The sequence below is a fragment of the Episyrphus balteatus genome, chromosome 2 (assembly GCF_945859705.1).
Source record: "Episyrphus balteatus chromosome 2, idEpiBalt1.1, whole genome shotgun sequence".
Taxonomy (NCBI): Eukaryota; Metazoa; Arthropoda; class Insecta; order Diptera; family Syrphidae; genus Episyrphus; species Episyrphus balteatus.
Genome location: NC_079135.1, coordinates 103,940,685 through 103,953,564, shown reverse-complemented (window position 1 = coordinate 103,953,564; position 12,880 = coordinate 103,940,685). Strand labels below are relative to the sequence as shown.

At 30.5% G+C, this 12,880-nt stretch overlaps 2 protein-coding genes across 4 annotated transcripts in view; both read right to left on the bottom strand.

Annotated features, from left to right (window-relative positions):
- The window catches only part of LOC129908590 (chloride intracellular channel exc-4), a 42,301-nt gene extending 40,804 nt beyond the window's left edge, over nt 1-1,497 (bottom strand). The window contains exon 1 of one of the 3 annotated variants that reach the window (XM_055985202.1): nt 926-1,497. In XM_055985202.1, the coding sequence (XP_055841177.1) occupies nt 926-994 (69 nt within the window). In that variant the 5' untranslated portion in view covers nt 995-1,497. The remainder of the gene's footprint in view (nt 1-925) is intronic. The other 2 variants (XM_055985204.1, XM_055985205.1) reach the window with 2 other exon arrangements.
- Nucleotides 1,498-6,707: 5,210 nt separating this feature from the next.
- LOC129909784 (tyrosine--tRNA ligase, mitochondrial) lies at nt 6,708-11,865 on the bottom strand. The gene is made up of 6 exons (XM_055986859.1): nt 11,755-11,865; nt 11,546-11,690; nt 11,152-11,484; nt 7,222-7,796; nt 6,974-7,162; nt 6,708-6,916 (listed from the first exon to the last, which is right to left on the bottom strand). Exons 2-6 carry the CDS (start codon nt 11,674-11,676, stop codon nt 6,753-6,755), a joined length of 1,392 nt encoding a protein of 463 aa, XP_055842834.1. The 5' UTR covers nt 11,677-11,690; nt 11,755-11,865; the 3' UTR covers nt 6,708-6,752.
- Nucleotides 11,866-12,880: the final 1,015 nt, after the last annotated feature.

Sequence of the window (12,880 nt, the reverse complement as noted above, 5' to 3'; positions counted from 1 at the left end):
AGTCTGGAGCCTACTCAGTCTATTGGTAAATCCGCTACTGATGCACAACTTCAACAGTCGCCGCAAAAACTTGTTTCTTTCTTTTCTGGACGAGGAGAAAACTTAGATTTTCGTTAAAAAAAATCAATTTTCGACTACAAAGAATAGGGAATAGATTTCTTTGTGGTATGTTAGAGGAGCCAAATACAAGATAAACTAGGGACTGTGTCTAACTTCTTTGCTGTTTTCCACCGAACACCGAACAAGAATGGAAATTATGAATCTTCAACCTGCTTCAGCTAAAAAGAAGGCAAAAGCAATACAGAACGTGACGATAACGATGACGAAGAAGAGTAACTAGCACCTCTCACAGACTCGCCCCAAAAGCAAGCAAAATTCAACAACTCAATAATTTTCTGCTTAATGAATTTTCTGGCTGCACTTTATGGCAGCGCAGAAAAGCACACACAGAAATAATAATACAAAAAAAGGGAAGCATAAAGAAAAAAGCAATTTCCCTTCACAAAATTTTATGCCGACACTGCTCTTTTAAATACTCTCCAAGCCTCTGCACATTGCTTTGGCGAATATTAGCAAAGCGGCAGGCGGTTAAAAATTGCGTAATTAATTCTAAGCACTGTTGCACATTGCGATTGCATGTTTTGGAATCAACTATCCCAAAGAACAATAGAAAAAATATTAAGAAAAAAAAAAGCCAAAAATATTCAGTTTCAATTCTCTCGTCACAAGTTCTATGTTCTTCGTTTTGGTTTCGCCTTTAAATAAGAATGTTTTATTCCTTTTTTTTTTACACAATTCCAATTGCTTCTACTAAATCCACACACTCAAGGTCGCCGAAATAAATAAGATAGAAATGGAAGAGAAAAACGATTTTATAATTGCAATTTTATATTTATTTAGTATTTAATTTATTTTTTTAACCAACCTTAATAATTAATTCAATTTCTGGAACATCGCCGTTTGCAGCTCCATTTTCTTGGTTATCTTCAGACATGATTAAAAAAAAAACACACGGGCAAGTTGATTCAAGTTTCTTTTTTTACTTATTTATTGAATTGTTTATAAATTCACAATTCGTTTTTATTTATTTTTGGTGGTAAAGGGAATTATATTTTTTTAAGAAAATAATTCACTTTCGATTGCAAAAATATAAAAAAAAAATAGAAAACCGACGACGACGTTTCACTTCACTTTTTTTTCTGGCACTTTTAAATAAAAAAGACAACCACACAAAACGACAGCTCAAAGTACACTGAGGAAAGAAAGTTGTTTTTTTGGAAAACATTCACAATAAATTAAATTGCACTTTGTGGATTATTGTGAATTTGTGTAGAATGGATATGAGGTAGAGCATAGAGGTTACAATAGATTTGAGAAATCTATTACTTTTTTTGGTACAAATTTAATAGATATATGATTTTTTAAAGTAGTGTCCCATTTTAAAGTTGGTTTTAGAGTAATTTTTAAATGTTTGAAAATTTAAGCTATTGAATTTTTAGAACATGAAATGAAATGAAAAACAAATTGTTTTTTTTTTCAAATTTTGATAAAAAAAAAATGATTGATTTGACAGGTTTTATAATTGGAATGGGCATTTTAAATTATAATGGAGGATGATAACTTGGAGCGTAATTCCTTTTATACATGATATTTAAGACATCTTTAAATATATTAATCAAAGCTGTAGGCTTTTGTAGGCCACTTTTTGCCATAAGTACAAAATTGAAAATATTTGGGGTATTCACGATTCGATGCAAATGATCTTGTATCGTTGCAAAAGTAGTGCAAAAGTGTAACATTTTCTTACAATTAAAACAACCAAAGATATACAGACTACAATTGTTTTACACTTTTGCCATACCCTTATCCCTTACCCTATTGCAAAAATAAAATACAATGGTGCAAAATTCGTCTGTTGTAGTTGTAGTAGTAGAAAAATAAAATTTTGCATTTTTACACCTTTTTGTTGCACCGGCACCGGATCGTGAATACCCCTATTTTTTTTTCGCTAATAGCCCTGTTCCATTGGAGGTGGTAGTTTAGTACTGGTAGATCGCTGGTACGATTTGTATTGAATTCGTTGAAAGTGCGTTCCATTAAGTCTGTTCACTGACGCTGTGCTGGACTGTTCTAGGCAGAAAAGTACAGCTTTTTGCTGTTCATTGAGATTTTTTCTGTGCTGAACTGTTCTTGTTTCCTGTTCATTGACAAAACTAGAACAGTTTAGAACAGGATTTTCTGTTCTTGCTTTTGAGTCAAATCAGGTTAGAACAGATGCGTGAGAAGTGTCAAAAGCAAAGCTGTCATTTTTTGTTTTTGTTTTAATTTAATTGTGCGAATATTTTTCGGGTACTCGTGGTTTTTCTAACTAAAAACAATTTTTAATTATATTTTCCGCAGTAAAAACTCAAAAAATATATAAAACTAACGAGAACCAATAAGCAAAAAATTCATTAATTTACAATTTACAATTTGTTTTTTTTTTTTTTTTATTATTTTGACAACTGATGTTTAAATGACTGTTCTAACTTGATCTGACGTTTCTCACGAAACTGTGCTGTCCTGTCCTGTTCTGATCTAGAAAAATCCTCGCTGAACAGACTTATTGAAAATCGCTAGTAAACTACTAGTTAGTAGCATGGTATAAAAAGAGAAGGTATGAAGTCTGTTCAGCGAGGATTTTTCTAGATCAGAACAGGACAGGACAGCACAGTTTCGTGAGAAACGTCAGATCAAGTTAGAACAGTCATTTAAACGTCAGTTGTCAAAATAAAAAAAAAAAAAAAATATATAAATTATATGAATTTTTTGCTTATCGGTTCTCGTTAGTTTTATCTATTTTTTGAGTTTTTACTGCGGAAAATATAATTAAAAATTATTTTTAGTTAGAAAAACCACGAGCACCCGAGAAATATTCGCACAATTAAATCAAAACAAAAACAAAAAATGACAGCTTTGCTTTTGACACTTCTCACGCATCTGTTCTAACATGATCTGACTTAAAAGCAAGAACAGAAAATCCTGTTCTAAACTGTTCTAGTTTTGTCAATGAACAGGAAACAAGAACAGTTCAGCACAGAAAAAATCTCAATGAACAGCAAAAAGCTGTACTTTTCTGCCTAGAACAGTTTAGCACAGCGTCAGTGAACAGACTTATGATCATTAGAAAAAACTCAGTATCGAGAACTGTCAAAACTTATGGCTACTTTAGGTTTTGACAGCCCAGCCCATTGAAATTGTTGTTGTAAACAAATTTGTCTTGGAAATTGTTGTTGCTTTTGACTTTGCCAAATGCCAAACGTCAAAACCTTATTACCCCATTTTGTAAGATGGCGCCTCTTATGATCATCATTGTATATATATTTCTATAGTACTATCATGAAGTCGAATTTAGTATTAGTTGATGTCGCCACTTTTTTGAGGTGGCGCTCAGTGTGTTTTTTTCATACAAATTCTGCTTTTTCAAGTCACCACTAGAGTTCCTAAGATCGTTTTACTTCATGATAGTACTATGGAAATATATATACAATGATGATCATACCTTGTCTTTTTATACCATGAGTTAGTAGTACTTTGCCACCTCCCAATGGAACAGGGCCAATGTAATTTCGTTTGTAAAAAAAAAGTATACAAACTGTTTCTAAGACCAAAAAATAAGTTTTCTGCATCATTTGTTTTAATTTTCCAGCCCGAAAAATTATACAAAAATGCGTTCGAAATGTTCACTTTTGTACTTTTTCACATTTTGAGCCAATGTAGTTAAAGACATAACTCAACGGCCACTTTTTTTTTTGAAAAGTGACAACACATTTTGATAGTTTTTCCGATAGTCAAATTGAAAAAAATGATGCAAAAACAAAAATAATGGGACTATAGAAAGAAATTAAAAATTTTACTTTTGTAAATTTCCCATTTTTTGCAAAAAGTGAAAAATTTCAAACTCATTTGTGACATTTTTTCTGGCTGCAAAATTTAAAACAGTGATGCAAAAAGCTTATTTTTCGTTTTAAAAACAATGTTTTAGTTTTTTTTATTTTCAAAAACAATTCGCTCTAGAAAGAAAAAAAATTTTTTACTTTTTGTAAATTTCCCACTTTTTGCAAAAAGTGTGCATTTTAGTTGTATTTAGTACAGGAAATTTACAAAAGTAAAAAAAAAAATTTCTTTCTAGCTCGATTTTTGTTTGGAAAAAACTAAAAAAATTGTTTTTGAAACTAAAAAGGGAGCGGGTCATAATTCTGCTTGTCAAAATTCTGTACGATAAAATTCTGTGGGGTCAAAATACTGTAAGATCATAATTCTGTACGACATTATACTGTAAACCAGAATTTTGCTAAACAGAATTTTGACTTTCAGAATTTTGTTCGTACAGCATTTTGCACATACAGAATTTTGACATACAGTATTTTGGCATACCTACAGTATTTTGAATACAGAATTTTGCAACATACAGAATTTTGACCCCAATCCAACTAAAAAATATGCTTTCTGCATTATTGTTTTGAGTTTTAAATTTGTTTTAAATTTTTAACTACATTGACCTATATAGCGAAAAAGCACAAAAGTGAACATTTTCAAATAGATTTTTTGATGAATTCTCAAACGTTGAATTCTCAAAGTTTGTTTTTTGGTCTAAAAAACTCTTTTTTACAAACAAATTACCTTAACGAGAAAAAAATATTTTCACTTTTGTACTTTTGCAAAATTTGTTCAAAAAGATTTTTTGAAACGATTGTTTTTTTTTTTTAATTTCAATACCATTACCATTTGTAGGCCTATCATTTCTTAAATATTTTTTTTGGGTTGGGGTCGAAATTCTGTATGTTGCAAAATTCTGTATTCAAAATACTGTAGGTATGCCAAAATACTGTATGTCAAAATTCTGTGTGTGCAAAATGCTGTACAAACAAAATTCTGAAAGTCAAAATTCTGTATAGCAAAATTCTGGTTTTTCAAAATACTGTATTGCAAAATTCTGTACAGCAAAATTCTGTATATCAGAATTCTGTAAGAATGCTGTAAAAAATATCGTTTTGATAATGTAAAAAAGTGCGCACGCACTTTTCTACATTATCAAAACGATATTTTTTACAGCATTCTTACAGAATTTTGAAATACAGATACATATATTTAAAAGAGGGTTTGCTATGAATTTCTAAGAAATCAACTTAATAAAGAGGCAAGCTTCTAATGCTGATTAATCTAGGTACTTTATTAGGAGCTTCGGAAAAAAGAGAGAGAAAACAAAACTACACTTACTTAAAAAAAACAATCTGAATTAAAAGACGTTGCATACCTAAAACGGATTGAAAAAAAATTAAATTTATATTGATTTTGATATTTTTTTTTTGTAAAATGTTTAAGAAAATTTGATTTGTGATCCTAGAATTGATTTACTTTAATAATTATGTTTGTATAAAATTACAACAAAATACTGACTTGCAAAATTCTGTTTTGTAAAATTCTGTACGGGAAAATACTGTATTTTCAATACAAAAAAACACTAAATAGTAACTTTTAATATAATTATTGACAGTAATCAATAATTATATTTAAAGTTACTATTTATTGTTTTTTTATCAAAGAAAATTTCTTTAAAAATACTGTATTGAAAATACAGTATTTATTTATTTCTATTATCATCTCATGTAATTTAAATAAAATAACTGAAATAAAAACAAAAACATATATGAAGTTTTGAAGAGTTATAATTTCTTAACGTTAAATGATACGAATGATAATTCGTATTTACATAAAACATAAATAAAAAAAATTGACATTTAACCTCTTATAACGGTGCTAGAGGCCGGAAGACATTTCAGGACTTTTCATAGACTGTAAACCATTCAAACCAAACTGCTGTATACCAAAAATCAGCCTGTTAAAATTTTATTCCTTTCTTTAACTATTTTGCGATTATTCTTACTGGGTGAGGTGCTTTATCAGAAAGTCTCATTTGTCATCATCACTTGTCATATATCATAAAAAAATCTCTAGAACAGGAAGTTGTTTTAAAACATTAAAAAATTCTTCTAGCTAGGCCGTTTAAAGGTATACCTACGAAATTTCAAAAAATTCGCTGTTGTTCAGGCTTATTAGTTTTTCTTTAGAACGGAAAACCTTTTTTTTTATTGTTTGTAACTTTATTGTAACTAATTTGTTACTTTCACCATGGATCATGATATGTACGAGCAATTTCATTTACCATAACCTCGTAACATGACATCAGTACAGAGATCAAACGATCCACTATTTATTCGGGTAAAGATAAGCATTTACGATTAAATTTATCCATTAAAAACCAAGGAAGCCCTGAACGCTGTCCCAGACCTAAATGATCCCAGTCCTACTAGGAGGCATAAAAAGATAATTTTGGTTTCCTCTTTTCCTCAAAAACTCAAATTTCTCAGCCTATTCGTTCTAAGAAATTGCAGTCGCACGAGGACTTAAAAGGCGTTTTCATTATTTGTTATAGCACATTCTATCAGTTTTCGCTTCCAGTAGAGCAATTCAGTGAAAATATGATTTTGAAATTTCTAACACTTATTTTACTGTAGTCTATAGAGTTATTCAGTAGGCTTCAGGCAAAACTAGATATTCGATCAGTAAGTTTATAAGGAAATTACCGTTTTTCTTACAAAGCATAAATAATTAACTTCGACATTCTTTTGTATGTAAGCGAACATTAAAAAAAAAACATATTTCTTAAATCAACGCTTTTTTTTTAATAACAGTTCTTAAATGTTACTTGACTACTTTAACCACCTAACAATATAAAAATTTCTTTTTCCAACTCTTAACAATGATAAACCATTTTTAAGAACATGAATTCCATTTGTAATAACTTCAGCAAAATTTTGAGTACGTTTTTGATTAATATAGAATCCTCCAGCTGTAATTATTCTCATTGCGTCAGCTGTAAAAAATCTTTTATATAAAAATTTATCAAACACAAAAATGTACTCATACTCACTCTCTGTGGTAAAACATTTAGCTTTCAATGCTAACTGAAGTATAGACAATCCAGGCTCAGGAAGAATCTCAACAACTGAAGCACCAGCAAAAGTCTGTCGGATTTCGTTGTAATTCAATTCACCAAGACCTTCCACATTGCCTTTATAAAGTGCATCTGTGACTTTTTCAGCTTGTTTAAGACCAGCCTCTAAATAATAAATGAATAAATAGAATAAAAAAGAAGATTGATCTTATTCTAAAACTCACCTCCATGAACCAAAAGAGTAACATCTTCAGCCAAAATAGTTTGTGCTTTTCTCTTTTCAGGTGACTTTTTATGTTCATCCATAAGAAATGCGATTTCTTTTAATGGAATAAATGTAAACAACTTTAGAAGCTTCTCAACTTCAGAATCTGGCATTCTCATAAAGAACTGATAAAGTGAGAATGGCGACGTCTTGTCGGCATCCAACCAAATGGCATTCCCGGCAGATTTTCCAAACTTATCTCCTTCTTCGTTTGTAACTAGAGGAAGCGTCATGCCAAATACTGATTTCTTCTTTTCAACACGACTTATGAGTTCATGACCAGTCATTAGATTGCCCATTTGGTCACTTCCACCCATTTGGAAGCGACAGTCATAAGATTGGAGTAAATGCAACCAATCGTAGGCTTGGAAGATTTGATATGTGAACTCGGTAAAACTCATTCCAGCTTCACTCTCGAGGCGGGATTGGACTGATGAACGCGAGAGCATGGCTCCCATTCGAAAATGTCGACCCATGTTAGCCACAAAGTCGACTAGTTTCAAATTATCATACCAATCGGCGTTGTTAACGACTCTGAAAAATTATCAAAAATTCATAAATGAGATCTCAGAGCTTATGGGTCAAAATCATGGAGGTGTTAAATTTCGAGAACCGAATTCTTAAAATATCAACTTTGTTTTATGATAAAAATTTCAATCTCAAATATTCGCTTTAATTTTGTCAGTTTATAAACGGGCGGCAGAGCACAAAAATGTGTATTTTTCAATTTACAGCAAACCCCAAAATAAGTACTAGAAAAACATTCCTCGAACTCTTCAATACGACTTTGGGGGTCTAGAAATAGTATCAATGTGAATGATGTATCGTTATTTTAAGATCTTAAATAAATCAAATATAACTTTATTTCTTGGTTCAGAGATCAATTTTTACCGACTTCCAAAAAGGAGGAGGTATTCAATTCGTCTGTATTTTTTTTTTTTTTTAATGTTTGTTACCTCATAACTTTGGACTAAGTGAACCAATTTTGATAATTCTTTTTGATTTAAAAGCTGGTGCCTGCAGTGTGGTCCCATTTTAATTTCGTCAAGTTATTGCTATAGAAACTATGAGAAAAACCATAAAACGTAGTTTTGATCCATGGAAGTCGGTTTTGTTTTTTTTGATAAAAAATGATTATTACAAAAAAAAAAATGCTATTTTTGCATGTCTGAAATACTTAGGCCATAAGTAATTTTTTCTCTTGTTTTTGGTAACTTATTGGATAAAAGTTCATTTCTCAAATCCTTCTATTTTTTTTTGCAAAGTTCCCCTTCAATACAATTATCCTATCAAATTTGTGAATTTTGTTTGCTTATAAAATATAATAGTAGTTTGTATTATATCTTTTGAAACAACTATCGATTTGTATCATCAACGCAAAACCAATTATAGGTAAGAATTTATGCAACCTTGTCTAAATGCAAATAAAATATTTTAACAAACTAAGAATACTAAAAATAACCTTTGAGAACCAATTTAAGAAAATCTAATAAATACAGGGTGTCCCAAAAGTTAACGTCGAAACGAAAACGGTAGATAGGGTAGGTGGTGACAGTAATCAGAAAAATAATAAAAAAAATCGCAGCCATTTATTTCGTGAGTTATGGGCATTTGAAAAAAAGTCGAAAAAATGGTCACCCTGTGACGGTTTTTTATGTGCCGTGACTACAAATCTTAATTTTTCTCATTTTTTTTTCTTTTGTTACGGAACCTTGAATAACCCTGCTACCAAATGCATTCAAAAATTTTTACTCAGCTGCATCAGTTTTAAAGAAAATTTCACTTTTTTGCCCAACTAAATACTAAAAAATCTTACATGACTCTAATTCAATGAACCGTAGTGTAAAAAAAATGCACTATGATGTTTCGGCAAGTTACTTTAAAAGTTTGTGTGTTCAATTCTCTTTTCAAAATGGTATAACATTTTTGAGAAATTTCCATAAATAACCGAGATAAAATTTATTTTCTTAAGAAATCCGACTTTTTTATTAGGTATTTTTTCCATATTATTTTAGTTTTGTACCCTTTCAGGACCTTTCAGAATACAAAAACTTAAATAATATGGAAAAATAACCTAATAAAAAAGTTGGATTTCTTAAGAAAATAAATTTTATCTCGGTTATTTATGAATTATTCTCAACAATGCTATACCATTTTGAAAAGAGAATTGAACACACCAACTTTTCGAAACATCGTAGTGCATTTTTTTTACACTACGGTTTATTGAATTAGAGTCATGTAAAATTTTTTAGTACTTAGTTGGGCAAAAAAGTATTATTTGCTTTAACTGATGCAGCTGAGTTAAAATTTTTGAATGCATTTGGTAGCAAGGTTATTCAAGGTTCCGTAACAAAAGAAAAAAATGAGAAAAACTAAGATTTGTAGTCACGGCACATGAAAAACCGTCACAGGGTGACCATTTTTTTCTTTTTTTCAAATGCCCATAACTCACAAAATATATGGCTGCGATTTTTTTTATTATTTTTCTGATAACTGTCACCACCTACCCTATCTACCGTTTTCGTTTCGACGTTAACTTTTGGGACACCCTGTATAACTGTATGTGTGTTATTTTAGCTGCGTTCCTTTGGAAATATTTATCTACTTTTTAGTACTTAAAGCTGCTTTGAACTACTTTTTCAGTATAGCAAAGTAGTTCAAAGTAGTTTTAAGTACTAAAAAGTAGATAAATATTTCCAAAGGAACGCAGCTTTTGTAAGCGGCTCATAAATACCCGAAAGCTAACGAAATCAAACCCGAATTTTGTAAAAATCCTAATGTGAAGCATTTCGTTCGAAATAATATTACCTACCATTTGAAATTTCCAAAATTACTATACCCCTAGAGCCTAGGAGTGGAGGCATAACAAAATGTGAGTATGCTGCTTTAAATCGCGGCTTTATATGGTTTCCAAGGGGTTAAATATCGCGAGTTTTACAATTAGTGTGAGTAGGCTAAATTAAAAAAAATCAAATTCTGAATATAAGGAATATAATGTCGTTTTCGATTGGCTCTCCGGAAGCGTCCGGAATTATTCAGAAGCCTTCTGAAAGTGTTTTATTCACACGAATATGACAGCCAAAACGCTTCTCAGAAGAGAAATTCTCTTCTCGATTTAAAATCGGAATTCACTCAAAAAGCATTAACACATGAATATTTTAAAGTCAAATTATTCACTCAATCAATTTTTTTTTTTTTTTATTTTTTGAAATAAATTATTGTTTTCCGAAATTAATTTTTTAATTAATTTTAAAATTTACTTAAAATATTTTGGAAGCCAACTTCACCATTAAATTCTTCAGCATTAACGTTTTTGAACAATTTTAAAGATTTTTTTTGAAAGAAAAATAAATTAATATTAATATTTGACATTTGAAATTTCAAAGAAAAACACACAAACACAAAAAAAAAATGAATTGAGTGGAAGCGATTTAAACTGTTTTATTGGATTTCAGAATGAGTGAATCCTTGAGTGTTTCCAATCGAAAACGACATAAGCCTGAAGACATCAATATTGATGATGCGATGACTAGATTTCAAAATATAAGCTGTTTAAATGGCTGTGTTTTGGAGACTTTCATGTTTGTTTTTTTGTTTGTTATTTCGAATTCAGAACTCTCCAAAAATAGAGCTCTTATGGTTAGTTTAAAAAGCTTATATCTCGAGTTCTATTGATCGCATCGTCAAATTTGAAGAGCATTAGTTTTTATATTCAGAATATTAGCCTACTCACATTAATTGGAAAACTCGCAATATTTAACCCCTCGGAAACCATATAAAGCCGCGATTTAAATCTGCCAGACTTTTGAATTCTTTATAAGAACACATTTTGGTTATATGTACCTCCACTCCCGCAATTTGCTGTGGGCTCTTAGACTATCTTACTTACCTTATAGGTAAAAGGTCATTTTTGTGTTTGCTATTGTCCCAGAGTACATCCTGATGATTCTTAAAGATCCTTTTCAATTGCTTTTCGATAGCAATAAGATTCGTTTCAATAACCGACGATCCAAGTTGATTTCGCTCGGTTTTCTTTCCACTGGGGTCTCCAATGAGGCCAGTTGCTCCACCAACTAATGCAATTGGATTGTGACCTTCTCGCTGGCAGTGGAGAAGGCCCATTATAACCAAAAGATTGCCAACGTGCAGACTATCAGCAGTTGGATCGAAACCGGCATAAATGGTTTGTGGTTTACTCGTGAAGAGTTTTGTCATTTCGGGGCTGGAATTTAATTGATTGAAATATATTGTACGGCTAATTATAACTGCTAATCTATACTTACCCAGCAACATCTGGAAAAAGATCCTGAAAGAATCCTCTGTCGGCTAGGGCCAAAAGATTACGTTGAGAACTATTTCTTTGGAAGTACTGAAGACAGGTTTTAGATCGATGAAATAGTTGATTTCGAATCATTTTGGGAGGGAATTCTTTAAAAATAAAAATTAAATGAATATTAGAGAATATAATTAAGGAATTTGTTTTAGTTGTTACTTTGAAAATATATAAATAAAATGATTTTAAAATTTAGAATAATATTATGGAATTTATTATAAAAAAAACTACAGCAATTTTTTATTTGACAATTGAAATGTCAATTTTGAAATGTGGAATGAATTAGAATTGAAATGGTTGCGCTCACAATGGAATTAAGGTGAAGACACAATGATAAAAATATATATGGCGTTTCTTTTTAAGGCGTGTATAAACTAGCCGTGGTCATTTAAAAGCTAGTTGTTAAAGTTGGTGGTTAAGCAAATTTGTATCTTAAAATTTATTTTTATTCAAGATTCGCATACAAAAGTAGCCAGGCACCAAAGTCAACAGCGAAAATATTAAAGCCTAGTATGCAGCTGAAGCGAAACGAAAAATTAGTTAGTCTCCAAAGTCAACAGCGAACATGCAAACGAAAAAATACCATTGAGTATTTTGTCAAAATAAAAAAAAAAGGAATTAAAAAATTTCAATAAAAATATCAGAAAATAATTTAAAAAATAAAAAAAATAAAATTTTGTTCAAAATTTCGTTGTGCTATTTTTGCTTTGAAAATTTCGTTTCCATTCTGCTGCTAGGGTTATAACACAACAGCTTCTGTAAATTGAAATCTCGCAGGTAATAACTTTTATAGAGCTTGTATACAGCTTGCCTCAGAATTTAATTGCTTATAGACTTGTTTAACAACTTCTTATAAGTTGTTAAAATACTGTCAAAGAAACTTAACCGAAGAAAGCTTGTTTCTCGGATAAGCTTCGGTTAGTGAAATTATACAAGCTTTACAGAAATAACCAGGTTTTGTATTTGACTTTTGGTTTTGATATTGAATTAGATATTTCTGCTTCTAGTCCTGCTACACTTTTAACGAATTCAATACAAATGGTATCTACTCGGGAAGAAGAGCATGAGTAGATGATAGTACTAGATTTATTAAAACATCTATTAGTAGTAACCTACAACCTCCAATGGAACAGGGCTAATATAATTTCAGATTACAAGATAAAATTCATGATAAAAAATCAAATCAAAACCAATTGAAAAATGTTTTTTAAATTTTGGTTTCTGTAATTTCGATAAGACTTATATTAAAGAGCTATACAAGCTCTTCCAAAAATACCTGTCAAAT